Source organism: Trachurus trachurus, assembly GCF_905171665.1.
Source record: "Trachurus trachurus genome assembly, chromosome: 18".
NCBI lineage: Eukaryota > Metazoa > Chordata > Actinopteri > Carangiformes > Carangidae > Trachurus > Trachurus trachurus.
The window spans coordinates 18,429,478-18,450,229 of NC_139909.1; the positions used below are offsets into that span (position 1 = coordinate 18,429,478).

At 43.0% G+C, this 20,752-nt stretch overlaps 2 protein-coding genes across 2 annotated transcripts in view; one reads left to right on the plus strand and one right to left on the minus strand.

The window, feature by feature from the left end:
* rell1 (RELT like 1) overlaps nt 1–20,752 on the minus strand; it is a 155,540-nt gene that overhangs the window by 38,150 nt on the left and 96,638 nt on the right. The gene's annotated exons all lie outside the window — the stretch shown is intronic.
* The window catches only part of nwd2 (NACHT and WD repeat domain containing 2), a gene marked incomplete at both ends in the record, with an annotated part of 44,970 nt that continues 28,117 nt past the window's right edge, over nt 3,900–20,752 (plus strand). The window contains 3 exons of the mRNA XM_083992980.1: nt 3,900–3,914; nt 5,003–5,174; nt 14,475–14,563. Of these exons, the coding sequence (XP_083849106.1) occupies nt 3,900–3,914; nt 5,003–5,174; nt 14,475–14,563 (276 nt within the window). The remainder of the gene's footprint in view (nt 3,915–5,002; nt 5,175–14,474; nt 14,564–20,752) is intronic.

Here is a 20,752-nt window from a genome sequence, read left to right on the forward strand (position 1 = left end):
GACAAACCTGAACGTAAATGAAATTACAACAGTGTGCTCTTTGATATTTAGGGAAGTTAAGATGTAGATGTGAAGGTGTCACAGTGGCAGTATGGTTCAGAGGGAATTGCTTTCACTCAGGCATTCAGCTATAAACACTTTATGGAAATGAACGCTATAACGAAGCTGTGAAGTATTGTGAGAGTGCATGGTCACACTGGAGCACTGACCCAAGAGCAGGCCGGGATTCAAGGACATGCAGAGGGAAGATCAAAGGGTCACGGTAATATCTATTATAGTTTCTGTAAATGAATTACATGGGAATCATCTCTAATTGCCAGCCAGCGTAAATTAGAATCGCTTGATATACCAAATGTAATTTATTCTCCTTTCTTTTTTTGATTATGTAACAGAACTTTCTTGTCTACCTGAAGGGAATACACACACACGCAATAATAAGCGTAATGGAAATGAATAGCGCAAAGAAAGATCATTCCAAGAGGAAAAATCTTTTGTAATCACTTAATTAAAGATTTTAATTGGAATACAACTTGGTCATTACCATAGAAATTCTCAACGCTCAATTACCTCATTTATGTTTGTCTGCTGGCTGTCTGTTGGTTGGTCCACCACTTTGGTCTATAAATATGAATACTTAGGGTGGATTGCCATGAAATTCATAGCCCACAGAGGATCAACCCTAAATAATGTGGTGATACGCTGATTTTTCTTCTACTGCCACTATAGGAGGTCATGGTTTTCACTTTCATTTTGCCATCAGGATCAACTAGCTACTTTATGTTTATGCAAATGATAGCATGCTAAGCTAAGGTGGTGAAAATGATATTGAACAATGCATCTGCTAGCATTAGCTCAAAGCAACACTTTGCTAAAGAGTTTGCATTATCCGTTAAAGATTATACCATGCTGTTTATTTCAAATTCATAGAAACGTCAAATTAATTTTGTTGTGAAATGATATGAAAATAAAAGACATCATGGTCAACCACGTGTTTTAACACACATTCTCAATTCATTGTGTTCTTTCTATTTTATGTTGCATTTCATGACATCCATTTATGGACGATAGTTTTGACGGGTTAGTCACAAGGGGACCAATCCACCAAATGAAAGCATGAATCACATCACTCAGACTTTGTTCAAGATAGGATTTCCCATCAGTGACTTGAAACCAAAAAGGAGGCCATTGATAGTTAAATGCCCTTGATCTCTGAGTCAGCTAACAAGAAAAATCCAGTTCAGAGTGGGCATTTCAATTAAGGAGTGAATGTAGCGGTGTCAGTGGGAAGCACACAGAAATAGACATTCCCAAATGTCTTCTCCGACTCCCACTCCCTGTGTCTTTCCAGCTGTTTTGCAGAAACAACCATCCATCACTAGCCATTTGTGAAGTTGGTGTGTGTATGTGTGTGTATTGTGGACGCTTGCCAAGTGAACAGCTAGCGTCTATCCTTTGTGTCTGTGTGTCTCCCAGGTGACACATCACATCTTGTCACAACGGTGACTCACATTCCCTCAGAGTTGTCCGATGTTTTGGGGACAGGAGTGTGAGCACATCCACACAGATGTATGCCAATAAACCCGCCATCTTGCAATTATGGTTAACGCTCGAACGCACACACATGGTCACATACTGACACTTCAGGGCACCACCAAACAGGGTGGAGATACTAAATTATTCACGACGAACAGATCTGGACCTGCCACAGATGATACATTTGTAGGGTTTTAAAGGCACCATGAGCTATTTTCACAGGGCCCAAAAATTTCTAGCAGCACCCCTGCTCGGGCATGTACAAAAACACACATTTCGCCTGCCATGTAACACCACACCAACACGCCGTGCAATGTGCATCCTTTTCATAAGACTGTGGCGCATTAATCCAGTGCAGGTGCACTCATGATTAACTGACTAGGGATTATGAGAGGGAGCGGAACAATCAAGTAAAGAAAGGTCATAACACTGTTGGGAACAAGACTCCCGTCCCCGGCGCTCCACTTGAGCTTTTCCGGACTCTGAATTTTGTTCTGGTGTGAGCTCGTGGCCCCGCAGGCTCGTCTTAAAATGGGTCGGTGAGAGCGTGCAGAGTCCTAGAATCATCCTCAAGACCTGCAGCAGAACAGTAAGTCATCTAGTAGCTAATTATTTTCATTTTACGCAAATAATGTGTTAAATTTGATATTTGTAGTCACGGTAGCGTGTCCCCTGGACTTCACAGTGAGCCAGAAATACGGTTTAGTATTTAAGAATGTTATTGTGCTTTTTGACATAGGGTGGGCTGCATAGATCTTATTAATGATTGTGAAATAGCTACACAACTTGCAGCAGTCATTTATGATGATGTTTAGGCTATTCATTTGAGTCAAGATTGACTGTCACTGACACTGATTACTTGCAAACAGCACAAATGTCTCTCCTATCAGCCTATATTCCATTATTCATTTAGGCTAAAATCTTGTATGAATTGTCTCAGCTGGATATTAGAAAAGACGAACAACGATGATATGATATGAAAGCATCTGGGATTGGTGTAAATATCTTTTCCTCTCCATCAGTTAGATGCTAAAAAGTTAACATATGGAATACTAGGCTATGAACTCGTGCATCTATAGGCCTGCTTCTTCTTCATCAGTTTTGGAGAAATGCTGCTGCTGCTGCTGCTGCTGCTGTCCACTAAACACTGCGACCCTCAGGGAGGCATGGGGAGGGAGGGAGAGAGGGGGTGAATATGTGGTTCAGCGTTTCCCCTTCACAAGAACAGCACAGTAATCAATTCCGTTTAGTACAAATCCAATGCACTTAAACTTCCAGCGCGAATAACCACAGCCTGCAGAGCAGAGGTACATTTATCGATAAAGCAATTAATTCAAACCCCTCCTCCTCCTCGTCGTGCTGGCTGCTGCTGCTGCTCCCCCACCCACGGAAAAGGACCGTCAGGTAACGCTACTATAAAGAATTACTCGTTACTCGTTCAAAAAGGAGAAAAAAACAGTTTAGGGAGGGTCCTTTTTTAAAAATTGTTTTTTTTATGAAAAGTTATGAATGAAAATCATGGGAGCCATATGCCAAATGTAAAACTAACGTTAATATCTGAGCACAAACCCGGAAAAGTTAAAACATTGCCAATATTTTAACTTTTTTATGTGAATAAGTAAACTTTATTCGACGTTTATTGGCCGTTAACGAGGTCTTTGTAACGGAATCCTCGTCTGTTTCCATTTATTTATTTATTTATTTAGAGGTAGGTAAAAGTGGTCACGTCATTTACGACGCCACACTGCTGACTTCGCGCTCCATTGAAATTTTTTTAATAGGGACTGGGTGAGCACCAGTCTGTCCTCCGGAGGAGAGACAGAGGAAACACAGCAAAGAGCATCATCCCGAGAGCTCCTCTATCACCTCCGTCAAGTCCAACATAAACGGATAGAGCCGGACCGGAATTAGCTACTTCACTTTCAACGTAAAAGTCTAACTACTCCGAGCGTGGGATAATTAGGTAAGTGTGGGGCTAATAATCGCGTCAATTTACGTCTATAACAAGGAATTACTCTCATAATAATTATTTTTTTCTTTTACTTTATTATGTTGGCATGAATACGTTTCTGACATAGACTGTAAAAAAAAATATGATGATGATATCCTACTATTTTTTTTATGCTCGTTTTATTTTGAAAATACCAACCGGTAGTGGGGCTCGTATTTTGTGAGGCTTCACATTCTCTCCGGTTCTCAGAGCTCGGTCGGCTCGTAGAGACAGCAGGATGCCTAGGGGAGCACTCCGAAACACGGCGTCCGTTTTACCGTCTCCCGGTGTTGCCTCTCGGCCACAGCGACTCTGATGGGCGTTTTTATCTTCCTTTTACCGTCCTCCACGATTGGATATTTTCGGAAGCCACGAAATGAAGCGAATGAATGTGAGCAACAAGAAGTGTCCTGTTGTTGTGCCTGACTGTCTCCAGCATCACTATTAGTCAAGTCCTCTCTGTGGATGCTGTGCCTCTGTGATTTTTCTTTTTTTTAATTTTTAATTTTTAAATTTTTTTTTAGTTGTGTGCTTCCAGAGGATTTTATGTAGTGTTCAGTAGTGGACTACCCCAACTTTTACCCGCTTTTTGATGACTTTTTCTGAGGTTTTCCGTCTGTGAAACACAAAAAAAGATTTCAGGATAGACCAACTCCGGAAAACCCAGCGACTTGACATCTGCTCCTGGCGGAATAACCATTCTTAGGGGTTATTCGCCTGCACAAGCATCGTCTCTGGGGTGGGAATACGACTGATGCTTGCCTTGCTCGTCTATCCGAGTTTTGTATCGTCTCGTTTCTGTTTTGTCTGTTTGTCCCACAGTGGCATGAAAATTCATGAATGCGTCCAAGGACATGTACTATACAAATTACGCATGCACCATGGCGGTAATGGGCTGTGCGTAATATCCTATTATTATACCTCCCCTACCACATGAATGCAATAACAAAACACATTCAATCTCATTCCTGTGTTTGGAGAAGATTTGGCAGATCCATCCTAACTTGAATGTGTGTGTGTGAAGCATGGGCGTACAGGCTATGGCAAGGTAGCTTACTGTAAATGCTGAAGATATTTATATTTTCTCATCGTAGTGTAACTATATCAGCTATATTTCATAACATTACACGTGGGAAACTATAGTTTTATTATAAAAATGACTGGTGGTGGAGGATGTTTTGGATTACACATTGAAATGTGTCCTGCAACTCCTCAGCATCATTGCGTCTCCAAGTCAGTGGCTGCAAATGTGCCCAAAGTTAATAGCAAATTAAAAACCTATTAGATTCAGCTCCGTGCCTTTGCTACGATTAACGCCCCGTGTGTGTATGTGTATGTGTATATGTGAGTGAACTGATGAGGGTGAACCTGCGCGCAAACATGCACGTCTGTCCATGTGCGCCCCTGGCCGCGCTAACATGCCCCTCTTGTGTGCCATGTGTGTGTGCGTGCGTGTTTGTATGTATGCGTGTCTGACAGCCACGCTGGAAGTCGCCCCCCATGTGGCCGTCGGGAGCGGGGAGCAGGCAGCCTTGCCCGCGGGAGTCGGCGCTGCGCAAGGCGGCCATCAGCGGGAACATCAACGCCCTGCCGCCGCACCACGTCCCCACCGGCCGCAGCGTCCGGGTCTTCATCTGTGCCAACCCCGACGGTAAGAGTCAGCAGCCCCCCACCCCACACCCACCCTACACACTGCTCTAGAGCTCGAGGACCCTGCAAATGACACAAGGCACACACTGCTTTATTGTTGTGACTCATTTCACCAAAATATTCCAGACCTCTTAAGCTCCTACAGTGTTTCATATAATTTATCTGCAGCATGAGTTAATGTAGAGTGGTTCCTAGGATCCAACTCCTGTGGACAGTTGTTGAGAAGTAATCACATGGAAAATTTGCTGCATTCACACACAAAAAGTGCAGTCCAGTAATTTGGCTAAAGCGTTTTGAAGTATAGTATAAGGTTAATGCACCTGGAATCAAAGGAAAGCCACTGTAGCTTGTGATCTTTAGCATTGATTGGGCCTACTTTGAAGGAAAAGTCAAGACTTACAGAGTAAGATGTAAGTCTATCCAACCTGGCATTGAGCTGTGACATTTAAAGACCCACTTCACCTAATGGAACCACTGGAAATATCTTAAATTAGCTTACATTAGGGCCACTTGACAAAAAAAAAAACAAATGGGTGCATGAGTTATTCCAGTAACACAATGAAACAACAGATTGCCCTCAGCTCAGAGTGCACAGTGTGAGCAGAGTGCAAGACAGTCAGGTCATGAGGGAGACACCCAGTTGCAGCTCTGTATTTGAATATGCCCTCTGGGCAAAGGGGGGTAAAAATAGGCTGGGTAAAACTGGAGTAAACAAGGAAGGGGAAGTAGAGTAGGCTATGGAAGAGTGAGAGAAGGCAGAAGGCAGAAGGAGGGCACGCCGGGATTGAAAAAGGGAGGTTTGCTTTGGTCGATACATCACTGTCATTTACTCACTGAGCAGATTGCTGCGGACCCCAGAAAAAAAGAATGAATGAATTGACGACAGATTATTGCACCGTTCTAGCCGGCGGTAGACACGGAGAAGTCTGGCATTGTTTGGCCACCTGTAGCTGACTCAGTCATTCAGAGCATCCCGACACAGCATGAGTTTCCCCCTCCGACGCACATGTGGATGGGAAAACGACGAGGGGTGGGTGGGTGGGCGGATGTTGAGGGGGGGGGGGGCTATTCCAAGTAGTTATTGTCACTCCATCGGCACAAATGGAAAAAGGAGCACATTTCAGCCTGAGCGGAAAAGAGAGCTAATTATAACTGAAATGTTGATATCCAGTGTATCTGTAGCCGACTAATGATGAAGCCGTAGAGGTGGACTCTGTCTCAGTTAAGACAGCTGCACAGAAACACAGCTGAATCCACCACAAGTTTACCGTGATCATATCAAATTTTCAAACACTGCAGATTTTTTTTTCTTTTGCTTATAAACTTTCCTCCCTGCGTGGGAAACTCACCCTGCCGTTACTCCATGCGAGCATAATCACACACAGCTATTCATAACCGTGACCTAGGTCTGCCCTCAGCCCTGCTGCAGAGCCTGCTCCTCCATGTTCACTAGAGGGGGCTATCCATGCACTTATTCCACTGTATATACATGTACAGTTTAACATGGTCACATCAGACAGGCAATCAATAATAATGTACAACTGGTTAAAATTCACATGTTTTACAGCAACTAGTCACACACTACAGTAAGAGAGCCTCTCGTTGCTTTAGGATTTCCCACCAGCACTCTAATGTAAACCCTATCGTTGGCAGTATGGATTACATACAGTATAGTGAAGCAGTGGAGTTGTGTGTGTTTGCGCTCGGGATTGGAAAGCTGTAGCCTTGAAATTGAAGCAGTAACTCTCTAACCTTTCCGCAACATGCTGAGGAGACACAGCAGGGAATTTATCCTTCCATTCCTCCCAAATATAAAATGTGTACGTACGCAATGAATACGAAAAAGAGGCAAACTGAACTAGGCCTATATGTTACACAGAAATCCATCAATACGGAGTCACTAGAAGAATGAACAATGCTTCCTCCGGTGATAATCAGACAACCGTATACAGCACCTTTTTTTATTGGGTCTGCGTGACAGTGCGTGCGACCTCTCTACTCTCATGATCTACACCACCTGCAGTTTTATGTTGATTATAATGTTGGTCTGCTGAATGTACCGACCACAATGCCTTTAATCCGACTGCGAGGCACACCCACCGCTGTATTTAGCTGCATTAGACCTCTGCTGTGTTTGTTTTTTGTCGTATAGAAAGGGCTCTGACAATCGATTTTAAAAGTACACTGTCCTCCTCGCAGGAATTTGATAGGGGAGAGTGGTTTCAGACGACGGCACGGCATGCAGATGCCACATTAGAGAGTTGAGATAGAGCGTATAGGATCAAAGTGTTTGCCACAATGTAAGCCAAACGACTATTTATACCCTCCTTCTGTCATGTTAATGAATCATGCAAGTTTTTGGCTCAGGTGTAATAGCTTCATGTGTGTCCCTGTGTGTGTGTGTGTGTGGCAACAGCCGATCAATTAAAACTCTGTTATCAGTTCTTGTCAGTAATCAGATGCCAGCAACAAACCAGAGAAAGGCCTGACAAGGATTTATTCTCGGTGTTTGTGTGTGTAGGCTACCGCTTAGTAAATTATGCAGACCGTCTCAACTATCAGTGTATGTGTATAGTATATTCATATACAGTAAGCATATCAGGACAACTCCATTACCTTGTTGTAGTCACCTCGGGGCGCCCTGGCATGGGTTGTGTGCTATAGGCGGCTATTTGTATGCAAGCGATGGCTTAAGCTGTTTAAAGTTGATAAAAGCACCCGGCCTCAGGGATGTGATGCATAAAATTGTCTAACCCTCCAATGCACCACCAGTGTGTCACCACGAAGTCCACTAATTACCTTACATTTTACCCCACGATTATTCCCAGTGTTGCTTTTTTTTTTTTTTTTTTTTCCTGTCTGTGTTGTTTGTTGGTTTTTAGCTCATATTTCTGTGATTCAGTGGCTGCTTTCCTATGAAAATATCCCTTTCAGCCTCCGCTTAATTATCCACTGTTTTTTGAATTGCATCTGGTGAACCAGAACAAAAGGGGCCGAGTAGGAGGGATGGCAGAGAGGACGGAGGGAGAGATAACAGGTGGAGAAGGCGGCGTCGAGGGTGTCTTTTGTTTAATAGGATCTGGTGGAGTGCTGGATTTTTTTTTGGACGGCCTCTGTTCTGCAGTATGTGAAGTTTACGAAGCGAACCCCCCCACCCCCCCCACCCCTTTGCCCCGAGCCCTCCCTCCCACTGCTTCCTCCCCTGTGCCTCAGCTCTTCTCCTGAAGGGAGACAGTGAGCTCACTCCGACTTGCTTGGCAGCAGCTTTTTAGTGACCTCTGTGAATTTTTTTTTTCTCTCAGAGCTCTGTGTGGAGCAATCCTCCACCTCCAGGACGTCGCTCTTACAAATTCAGCAGCTGCCCCTTGTACGCTCGTCTAATTCCTTTCATGGAAGACGCTGTGAAAATATTTCACCAGGGAATGATGGCGATGATAGCAAGCAGCCCGCCAGATACACCTGAGTAAAATTACATAGTGATTAGTCACTCGTAGCCAACATAATTAACCTCGACAAAACTGGTGCGGTCTGGAAGCAGTTTATAAGTAATGGGAATTTTATTTCATGTGCACATGTAGGGCTGCGCTGTTGGAGGGTTTGGGTTTTTTTTACTGATAATTAAGACGGAAAATGGACAAAATCTTACTAGTAACTTCAAATTAATGTCTCCAGATATTCTAATTTTGCAAAACATTCGCATGCCTTCTATAACTTTTGATCATGCATGTTTACAGATTGTGTGGACTAACTCTAATTTAATTTCAAGATTCCATTTTTAGACATATTTACTTGTTAGAAGTAGAAATAAAAGTAGAAGTAGAAGAAGAAGAAGAAGAAGAAGAAGAAGAAGAAGAGCTATTGATTAATTTTCCAAAACTGAAGAGCATTACTACTTCACTTCAAAACTAACATAAATATTTAACACATCTCCCACACTTGAAATTCTCCTTGGGATATGATACATGCTCTCCTCATTCCTCTAGATTCTGCCCGAAACAGATGGAAATAAAAAATATTGCGTGCAGAGATTTATCATCCAAGATTAAAAAAGTAATATAGGATTATAGAAGACAATATAATGATCTGGCTACGGGGGTATCCAGCGAGGTAGATGCAGAGTAAATGAAATTGATAAACTAAATCTCTCTATACAAACTGAACATCTTCCAAACCTGCATGTGTTATAGAAGAAGTAAAAACATGCAGAGAGCCACAACCGGCTGAAGAATTACATCACACCTTTCAGTGAATATGATTTCATACTTCTCAAATTGTCCAGGGCAAATTACAGGCTCGCATTTAATGGGAAACTTTGAATATTAAACTGCTGAAAACTGAAGATTTTGCCCAGCGTGTCCATGGTTACCTGCTGTCTTCGCCACAGAGCAGAGTCTCTGATCTTCAAGAAACGGTCATCATGGATTTAATATTGGGCATTAAGATGTGTAGTGTGTTCCTGGCATAAATGTGAATATGTTGAACTCTAAAAGCCCCACCAGTGGCTTTTTAAGGTAACAGCTGTTAGCACAGATGTTATAGTACATTTTTTAATGTAGGGTAGATTAACACTGGTTCCATGTGCAGCCATTGTGATGGTTATTTAATCAAACGTATATTATGCTCGAGGTGGCGGGGCAGGGGAGTTCTGCTGTTGCCGGTGCATTCACTTCCACCGTCTCTCTGTCTTTTACTGTACATTGTCGAGGCTTGATTCAGCGCTTGGGCGGTGGCACAATAACCTCCAGTGGATTTCCTTCATCCTGATTCGGTGATAGTCTGATAACCTGTAGGGTTCTGGGAAATGCACATCTGGCCTTTATGGATGGCTGATTTACACAGCCACAATTAGCCCTCAGCGTCTTCCAGGTCGTTCGGTATCGATTTGCTCACTGACTGTGTTTGCATCGTGGCGGCGCAGGTTGAGATCTGCACATCAGAGGGTTTGGTTGGAAAGGAAGAGAGAGCGCGTTTGGTTTCTTTTGAGGTCTAATCCGCTGCATTTATGCTATTGTGAAATGTGATACTCTGATGACATAACAAGCGTGGGGGGAAAGGCAACAGGCTGCAGGTTATTAGCTGAACTTGAGCCCGGGCAACAGCAAGCTTCATATGTTATCATTAAGCGATATGTTGATGAGTGTTTTGATTATTTAATGACTCATCTAGTCTACTACAGTAAATGCCAGAGAGGATGGTGTAGTTTTACAGAGCCAAAGGTGATGGCTTCAGATACATCACTAACAAAAACCCCTGAGAGATGCAATTTAATTAACAAAGAAAAACAACAGATCCCTGGAACTGGAAAGTGTTTGGCTCTTTTTCTTGATAAATGACTGAAATTATAAAACAGTTGACTGCAATTGACATTAACTTTATTACTGCCTCACCCAGTGGTTATTATTATGACTCCCTTAAAGGGATAGTTCAACATTTTGGCAAATTGGCCCATTGCCATAATCCCTATAGTTTTAGCAGTAGGTTCGTTATCTTTATTTGTCGGTGCAAGCTATTTTTAGAACGGCGGAGCAGAGCCGTGAGCTGCTCAGAGCTATACGCTACGGAGGCTCATGGGATTTCTTGGTTTCCCTCATCAAATACACAATCCAACAACTCCAAAACGTTCTGGTGGACAAGTTGTGACCTTCACATTCACCATGCTATGTTTGTGTTAGTCTGAAAATGACGAGGGCCTTGGTCTCCACATGTGATGCCGGTCTCTTGTTAAAATGTTTGTTCACCCGAGTTGTGAACATACTGTATTTTCTCACGACACGTTAAAACTACCCCTCACTGTGCAGCTTGTTGACATAGTAAAATCCCGGCCATGACCAACAATTCACAACACACCCGACCATGAAAACACCTCCTTCTAAACCAGGACAGACAGTTTCAAGGGTGCTCGATAAATTATTACTATTTTGTCCAGTTCAATGCGACTGCCTCCTTTCTTGAGGTAAGGAAGCTGGTGTTGTTGTCCAGCAGCACAAACATCGCAAACTATCTGCTAGGTACAAGAGCGGAGCAGAAATAAAAACACAAACTGCTCTGCTTTTCAATGAATGTAGTTGAAATGTAATGCTGGAGTTTTATTCTGTCTTGGAGCAGCCCTGTGGCCAGAGGCCTTCAGGTTATGTGACCGCTTCTTTGTTGCTATTCAACCATTTGTTTGAAGCACCGAAGCTCTGATTATCCTGAGACGCTTTTTTGGGGGGGAAAATATAAGTTTCTGCTGAATTCTTTAAAACTTTTTGCACTCTTGTGTGCACCATAAATTAAATTCCTTTCACCTCCATCATTCGCCTTGAAGATTCCTGCCTCCATCCCAGTGTGAGTAGATGGATATAGTACATCTTCAATAATGAATATCTGAAACCTGTTGAACCAACCCTTTAAGTACCTCATACATACTATCCCTGTCAGTGTGGATGACCACGGTGCCACAGCATTGTTCTATTTGCTAAGACACTTGTCTTGCGGACTTCACTCTCTCTTTTAATCAGAGGTCTCTAAGCGGTTGTGCATACCAAATGCCTCTGGAGTGTCGGCCGGCGGAGCTTGATGAGGGCAGAGTGATTGCTTTGTCAGAGCCTCGTTGATGAGACTTTGAGAGTGCAGCTGTAGAGTGACCCAAGTGTAGAGGAACCAAGCACCAGCTGAGGAAGTATCTGTATAACTAACTAACTTTATCATGCTGGAAATTTAGCAATATGTCTTGTTTTAGCTGGAAAAAGTCAAACATTCACAAGTTGCAGCATCTCAAATATGAGGATTCGCTGCTTTCCGTTGTAAATTGAATATCTTTGAGCTTTGGCCTGTTATTCAGACAAAACTGAACTTCCCGATAGCCGGTTTTTTTATATTCTGTAGACAAAAAAATAATTGAAAAATGTAAGGAATCATTACTTGTAACCCAAGAACCGAATATGAAAGAAGGCGGATAAAATGGAAATGAACCAGGAACATTTGGCTCTCTGTCTCTTTTCAACTAGCTTCCAATGAGTTCCCTAAAGGGCAACGGAGGAAGAGAGAAAAGAAAATTAAGTGAGAAGGGTGAAAAAAAAGGAGGGGAGAGCCGACAGGACATATCTAAAAAGAAAAAGATAGATTGGTTGGCACTATTGAAATAAACAGATTGGAAAATTGGAGGGAGGGACACACAACGAGAAAGGAGGGCGACTGTAGCATCCTGTCTTTGTTCTGTTGTGTGTGTTTGTGTGTGTGTGGGTGCGCGCATAATAGACACACACATACGTCAGCCTGCCACAACTCATCATCATCCCACAACAACAACAAAAAAAAAAAAAAAAGAAGAGAAGAGAAGAGAAGAAAGTGGGAGAAGCATCTTGCCTTTATCAGCACAATACAAACAACAACACAGTTTAGTCTGTCAGGTCACATCCACACACAGTTCAGCAAGATGCAGATTCCAATTACACAGGTTTTTCTGCCACTTAACATTTTCTCAACACAGAAACACGCTTCAATCTAAATTCCATAAACGCTGCTATTTTTTTTTTTTTCTCCAACGTATGATGTCAGCTGTTTCACCGCGAGATATTTTACGTTTATTGTGGTGTAATGTGTCTCTGATGGAGTGAGATGAGAGCACCACTGATGCAGCAACTGCCATTTATTTAATTTGCATACTATTACAGCCGTTCGGCTTTGATTTGACATTTTGCTCGGGTAGCTGTGGGCGGATACATGTACGGTCACGGCCCAAAGCCTTACTAAAGATAGATGAGAGAAAGATACGTCAGACCGAATCTGTGGGCTCTTCTACTCACGCTGCGTATGACACGCTTTCACCGCTGAGGGGCTGTTTGTGTGCGGCCCGTCCGCCACGCGTGTTTTCCTCGCGCATGCATATGTGTGCAAGCCGAGCGCGTGTGTGTGCAAGTCGGAGGCCACTTGGTCACACAAGAGGAGAGGAGGAGAGGGGGGCATGTTCTGTTTTTAACAATCCATCCACACCCTTCAGAAAAAAAAGAGAGGGAGGGGGGGGGGGGGAGAAAGAGACTGGGCCTGTCCAAATAAATTACAGTAACCATTTGGAAGACAGTGAAAAAAAGAGAGGTGAGGGAGGAAAGGAAAGTGGGACACAACGTAGACGCTGTGGGCACTCACTCTGTGACACTCCCGACTGTCCAATATGATCACTGCCTCTGTGGCGCCGCATAATCCCACATTCTTCAAACAGTGTGTGTCATCGGGAATCGTCTCTTTGTGGGTGTGAAACATGGACGCACGTTAAGAAATTATACACAGACACACGAACAAGGTGCTGCCTGAAGATGTGAAACCATAAGTCAGTTATTCTATCAGTCAATCAACAGAAAATGGATCTATTTGGAGTCAATCCTATAGTTTTCTATGCAAATAAATGTGCTCGTCTTATTCGCTCATTGGAAGGATTTATCATTGTCAACCAGAAACTTGAAATGAGGAATGATTATGGGCATATTTAGGCCTGCGTGATATGAGAAAAATGTGCGATGACACTGTTCAATAACAATAAAAGAGGAAATATTTACAACCATACAGCTCCTGAGCCTGTCTGTATTAATAAATACGTAGCGTGAAACACTGAATAGAATAATAGAAAAAAATATTTTGAACATACTTCTATTGAACAACATATGACAACATATATTACATATTACATAACATTTAACCCTCTCCTGCCACCTCTCACCTTTTGTGATGTGTTTATCACGCGTGTTCATATCGCATTGGCAATGAAAATATGATTAATCAGTCAGCCCTAGGCATATTCCACTATTTTCAGATGTTTTACAAGCAAAACTACTCATCAATTCATTGAGATCATGTTCATTGTCATATTAAAGGGATAGTTCAACATTTTGGTAAATTGGCTCATTGACGCAATACCTATAGTTTTAGGAGTAGGTTTGTACCTGTAATTGTTGGTGAAAGCTATTTTTAGAGCGGCGGAGCAGAGCCGTGAGCTGGCCAGAGCTACGCTACGGAGGCTAATGGGATTTCTTGGTTTCAAACTCATCAAATACACAATACAACAACTCCAAAACACTCTTGTGGACATGTTGTGACCTGCACATTCACCACGCTATGAGATAATAATGTTGGTATAGGTAACGAACCTACTGCTAAAACTATAGGGATTATGGCAATAGGCTAATTTGCCAAAATGTTTAACTATCCCTTTAAAGCTCTCACATTTATTTACACATTTTTTTTGCTCCAGGTGATCAAAGTTTGTGTATTTGAACATGTTTTCAGAGCATTTGAGTTAATTTGTGGTTCTCTCTTTCATTTTCAGACACAGAAGCAGAGAGGAACGCACTGAAAGAGCACGTCTACCCCAAACTACGAGACTTCTGCAGGGAGAACTATGGGATTGAATTTCAGGTAATTCGCTCACTTTGTTTATCTCGGTTCACCTGCAGCTCCAGAGACCTGGAACTTCCAGAGCTGCAGCTCAGCCAGAAATGACTCCAAACCTCCATCACGGCTCAGGCACGGCTCCATTTGCCTGGAGGGGCCCACCCACCCCCCGAGAGCCACACACAGAGGCCCCTGTCCCTTTAAGCGGCCAGAAGGCCAGCAGAGATAAGGCTTCCATCGGTAAGGGCTGGCACAAATCTAGCCGTGGATAAGGCAGCGTGATGCAAGGGCTTTCCCTTTGTTGTTGTCAGAGAATTGCTGCACTCTCCCCGTGGTGTCCACTGATGGAGATCATTTGCAATGCAAATCAGCATCAGTGTATACAGAAAGATTGCTGTCAGAGGTTTGTTTGTTTAACAAATCCGAGAGAGCCCTCGAGTCGGGCGGAGATTTCTGCCACAGATCGTCGCTGGAAGGATTTTCGGAGTTTTGTTTCCGACGCGGGGACTTGCAACCCCTGAATTGTTTCGTAAGCTGTAGTCAGCGGGGCGTCGGTGGCTGATTCTCATCTCATGCCAAGAATGTTTGGATCATAAACGTCTCCAGGCAAATATCATTTGTAGATATTGTAACAAGACTCAAGTATTTAGAATACCTCGTCTATATTCACAAGGATTGTCCAGTCGTTTGCACAGATGGACATTTTCCATATTTAAGCCGGTGTGAATATCTCCTGCTTCTCAACCAATCCTGTTTTTGAAAACTCTTGAAAACAATGTGTTGAAAGCAAAACCCACACAGACTTTCATCTGATTTCAGGAATAACTCAGATTGTCTTGGATGCAGCATGACAAAATGAGTTTTATATCTTAAAGGGATAGTTCAACATTTTGGCAAATTGGCCAATTGCCAGAATCTCTATAGTTTCAGCAGTAGGTTCGTTACCTTTCATTTTCCGTGCAAGCTATTTTTGGAACGGCAGAGCAGAGCCACGAGCTGCTCAGAGCTACGCTACGGAGGCTAATGGGATTTCTTGGTTTCCCTCATCAAACTCATCAAATACACAATCCAACAACTCCAAAACACTCTGGTGGACAAGTTGTGACCTGCACATTCACCACGCTATGAGATAATAACGGAATGTTATGAGACAGAGTTGTTTTAGAGGTAAGACCACAGATTTTTCGGCAAGCGGTCTCTGTATTTGCCTCGAAAACAACTCTGTCTCTCAATATCATTTATCATTTGCCATCATTAGGAAATTAGCAAAGCACATACCTGTACCAACCAGTACCACAGACTGAATGCCCCCAAATGATTCACCTAAAACCTCTCAGATTTTCCTGCGCCCACAGCCAGGTAAACAACGTTGTACGGTTTAACATATGCAAAGCCGATATTTCACGCATCACTCTGTCAAGTCAAAGGGTCAAAAAACCACCAAACAATAAGACAAACATTAAGAAACACCCCTGTGTTATATTATATTCCCGTGCGAGATAATGCGGGAGAAGCAGAGACGTTTTGGCTCCGGTATCTGTGGCCACGTGTCTGTCTGGTGATTCAGCTCGCTGTGACGAAGCGTGAGCTGAAATGATTATGCAGAAGGCCTGGGAGTTAATACTATGACTCACTCACTCCTCTTCCTCCTCCTCCTCCTCCTCCTCCTCCTCCCTTACCCAGCCCTCCCTTGCTCCTCATCCTCACCCACGCCTTGCTAGAATCCGTCCTTCAGCTAAAACCACAGTTTACTACAGATTTGTACTTGTGAATTAACATTATCATTTTACGTGTGAAATCTCAGTGTCTTCGTATGTGAGCAGAGTCTGTTTACAGTCACATTCATCTTTTTTTTTTTTTTTGCTTTGATTTGATTTGTAATTTATGTGCGATCCCCGCCTCCTCCCCCCTTTTTCACATACACCCTCTTGTCTCTCACACACATCCGCTGGCACACACTGACACACATATGCCAAAGCTGATGAAACCCAGTTCTCCCCGGTCCCTCATCACTTGACTCAGTTTCTATCCAGAACCTTCCCTTAAGAGGGAAGAGTGAGGGATCGCAAGGAGATGGAGATGGAGGGATAGAGGGAAGGCAGATTGAAGGAAGAGGGCACCGAAAAATCCAGCCCAGGGGCCGAGGGCTGCGTCCTCATTCAGTCAGTGCACAGCGGCGGCACGGGGATCAGGCTCCATGATCCCTTTTTACCATTTCTATTCCCGTGTTTCCTGCTCTTTCTATTTCTCTCTTTCTTTCTTTCTTTCTCTTTTTTTTTTTAACACAAAACAACAAAGACAGACATGAAGAATAGAGTGAAAACAAAAGGAGTGATGCCAGAGATGCAATGAGGATCAGGGGTCAGATGAGGTTTCAGCGAGTCTGCAGCCGTACTAGATCACTGCGCATAGTTAGTGTGTGTGTGAAGTTTGTCTTGCCTCAGTCGGTGGAAATCAAACATCCAACTGTCTCTCCGACCATGTGGTGTCGATGTCGGTTAAACACTGATCAGTAGATTGTCATGCTTGTCGAGTCATTCTCCATCCGATTCCTTTGTCGGACTCAGGCAGGACCCGATTCCCGTAGGGTGGCGCCACGTTGACGCCGAACGAACGACGTTACGATCATCGCACTGTTTATTTGACGCGAGACAGAGAGTGTGAACTGTGTTTTTCCAGCGTTAAATGACACGCATTACAGCTCTTTTTTCGAGCGCGGCTGCCTGTTAATTGGGAGCTCATCACGCCGCCGACGGTGCTGGTGTTTCCTCTCTATGTGGGTTTGTTTTGGTCGACCTCATTTTGGATTAACTAACTATTCTCAGGTTTATTCGAATCGGCTCGGGTCTTTTCCTTTGAATATTATTCTGTGAAGAGCCACATGAAATCAATCAATTAATTTACATAAACAAATCGTTTAATCTGTGATTTCTTGCATTAAAATACTGTGAAATACATCATTTCATAGTAATATTGCCTGTATTGGCTCCTTTTTCAGGTGTACCACTTATATTTCTTCGTATAGACTTTATTAGATACATTGCTTCTGCTCAGGTAGCTAGGAGACTGTTATTGTGGCGGTTTGTCTTTCATATGTTTTTGTTGTGACCTGTGCGACTTATACGTATCTCTCGTTATTTATTGCTGTGCACTGGCGGCCAATCTCGTTTCCCCTGTGGGGAATAATAAAGTTATTTAATAAAGTTATCTATTGGTTTTTTTCTTTGGCAGCTGGGAAACAGGACTTTTTTTTTGACAGATTGTGTGCTTTTAGTGTTGGAGCACCTGATAACAGCAGAGCCCAGTGGTGATTTGAAATCTGAAAAAGACATTTAAGTTTCTACTAAGTCTGTCGAAACATTTATAGAAGTCTAGCAGCTTACATTCATCAGTTTCCAGTAGGGCTGTCGCAATCAGGAAATTTTAGTTGACCATTAATTGCCAAACAAATATCACAATATACAATTTAATTGTCTTTTTCTAAACACTTTATGCCACTAGTATAGTATAAGCCTAAACATAGTTCAATAATACACATACACCTTATGACGAAGAAGAAGAGACATTTATTGGCTTTTGCAACTAAATCCATGATGCTAAGGTCAGTAGATGCTTATTGAAATTAGAAATTAAGCACCAGTTAATTCTCCACTAATTCTCCACTCATGTGCCAGTAAACCATAGAAAAAGAAGAACAAGGGGGCGCAACGAGATCATGTCATTAAAAGAGGATCATTCAAACCTCAAACAGTGGAAAACAACATGGATAAGTTATGGAAATATGACATTTGTGTTCATCCAGGTGTCTTTATACAGATGAATGGAAACAAAATTATTTTAACGATTATGCAAAATGATTGCGGTCAGCTCGAATGATTGCAATCAGGCGATTGTGTAATAATTGTTTCCATTTTAAGTACTCCTGTGTTGTTTAATATTTCCTCTGTCCTGTCTATGTCAATAATGGCAGACTATGTGCGTTAGAGGTGAAAACTGAAGTTTCAACATGTGCTGCAGGATTTACCCGACATATTTACAGCCAGACGTTGCACAAAAGCGGCTAAGAATTCAAATTCTTGCAAACACCACAGCCGTACTGCCGGGGATTATACATACACACGAGAGAGGCCACCACGATATTGGTGGAAGTGGAACATGGATTAGTCGGTGAATTCTTAGTCCTTAGTAGTGCAGGTTTTTATTGTGGGAATGTCCATTTATCATCCAGTGAAATATCAGCTCACATTATCTGAACGCATCATCTTGTTACAACACGCACTTCCTCCCACATGCAAGAGTTAAACCGAACACCACGGCCGTTTTAGGCAGCTCCGTTAATAATGTGGTCAAACCTCGCTATGGTTGACAAATTCACTGCCCGTCACACACACACACACACACTCTAACAGACAGTACAATTATAATAGAGTTTCCTGGACACAGCTGTGCAAACCTATTCAACGGCTGTCACTCAGGCGTCTTTTACAACTCACAACACAAGCAGCAAGATGCAAGATGGGAGACAAGATGAGGGGTGAGACGACATTTCACGACTATTTAAAAAAAAAGAAGAAGTCTATTATGCCTGCACTTAAAGGAGGGAGAGTATAGCTGTCAGATTGGCTTTGTCAGAGAAGACACAGCGCTCCTCGAATATGTCACCCACTTAAAAATGTAAAAGCTAATAAATTATTTTTTCTAGTTCTTTTCACAAGCTCTTAAACAGCTTTTATTGACAAAAGGTTCGCTCCATTTTAGGATAGAAAATCTCAAGCGTGACTGAAAAGTTGAGATGCAGAAAACTTGAAAAAGAGAGAACACATCAAAGCGTGAAGTGTGGCATGAACCCTGTTTATTCATCCGTCTTCCATCTGTTTACCTGGCTGCCACATTTCTTGTTTTTGTTTCTCTCATCTGTTTTCTGTTCGATCTTTGGCAGCGGACCACCGTCTCCGCTCACTGTCCTGTTCGGAAGATGTTGGTTTTTCGGGGTTTTTTTTCCCTCCTCTCTGCTCAGTCTCTACAGAAACACATCAACATGCCAACGGGCTCGTGGGAATGATGGCAACAATCAGTGGAGATAATCAAAAATCAAATAGGAAATACAGCTAAGGCTTCAGTTGCGCTGGATTTTTATCGCCCTTGGGAGAACTCCTCTGTAGAGAGAGGATGTCTTATTACTGTCTCCACGAAGGTTATATTTTCAGGCCCGTCAGTTTATCTGTTGTCAGCGGGATATCTCAGAAAATATAAACGTGTTTCTGCTAGATTTGATGGATAGGTGGTTTAAATTGGTTTGATTAAATCACAATTATGTTTTTTTTTAACCCAAACTGACACGCACCTGTTTCTAAATTCAGTTTAAGATTGTTTTTGTATTCAGACCTGTACCTCATTTGTTTTTTTCCGATTAAGCGACTATAACGATACAATTGTTGCATTTTTCTTTTGGGTCATTTGTGTACATGTGGCGGGGGGTCCGGGTGCACTCACTCACCCATAAAGGACGTGCAAACCTGACTGCTAAGTGGTCATTGACCTCTTGGCATAACGGTTTGCGTCGTCGCCCCGCCGTACGGGAGACCAGGGTTCGAACCCCAACTGGGGCAGTCCTTACCGAAACACAACGCAGAGGGCCAGATTAACATACATACTAATAGTCTCAAGCGCTCCAAAGTTGTACACAAATGCCATGCACGAACCAACTGTTCTCTCATTGGTCAGAAAGGATGAGGTTACCCAGGAAAAACAAAAAACCATGGAACACATCAGTTGTGTCGGTTGCTGAGTGCTCACTGCGAACGAACTGCTCCAGAGATCGAATAGAAGCGATCCGAGACCAGCCCTTCTTGGCGATCTCGGCCCGCTTGTTTTATCCCGCATCCCAACCGAATACATATGACCATACAAAACTATATTTGGGGTTTAACGCTCCCTATTTCAGAGCAACTGCTCCAACCGAGCCAGGTCTGAATACACCCCAAGTGATCTCATCGATCATTTGAGAGAACTTCAACTGCTGAATTGTTCACGTGCCTTTCAGTAACACCTACTGACCAAATTCACAGCGTCGCCATCTTTCCTTACGTCGTCCCTCGGGGTGGGTAAACAATCCTGCGTCCCTGGCTGCAAGCCGTACAAACGTTGGGAGTCTGATAAACTGCTTTCCTTCCATCGCTTCCCGGTTGATTCAGATTTAAGGAAGGCACCGGT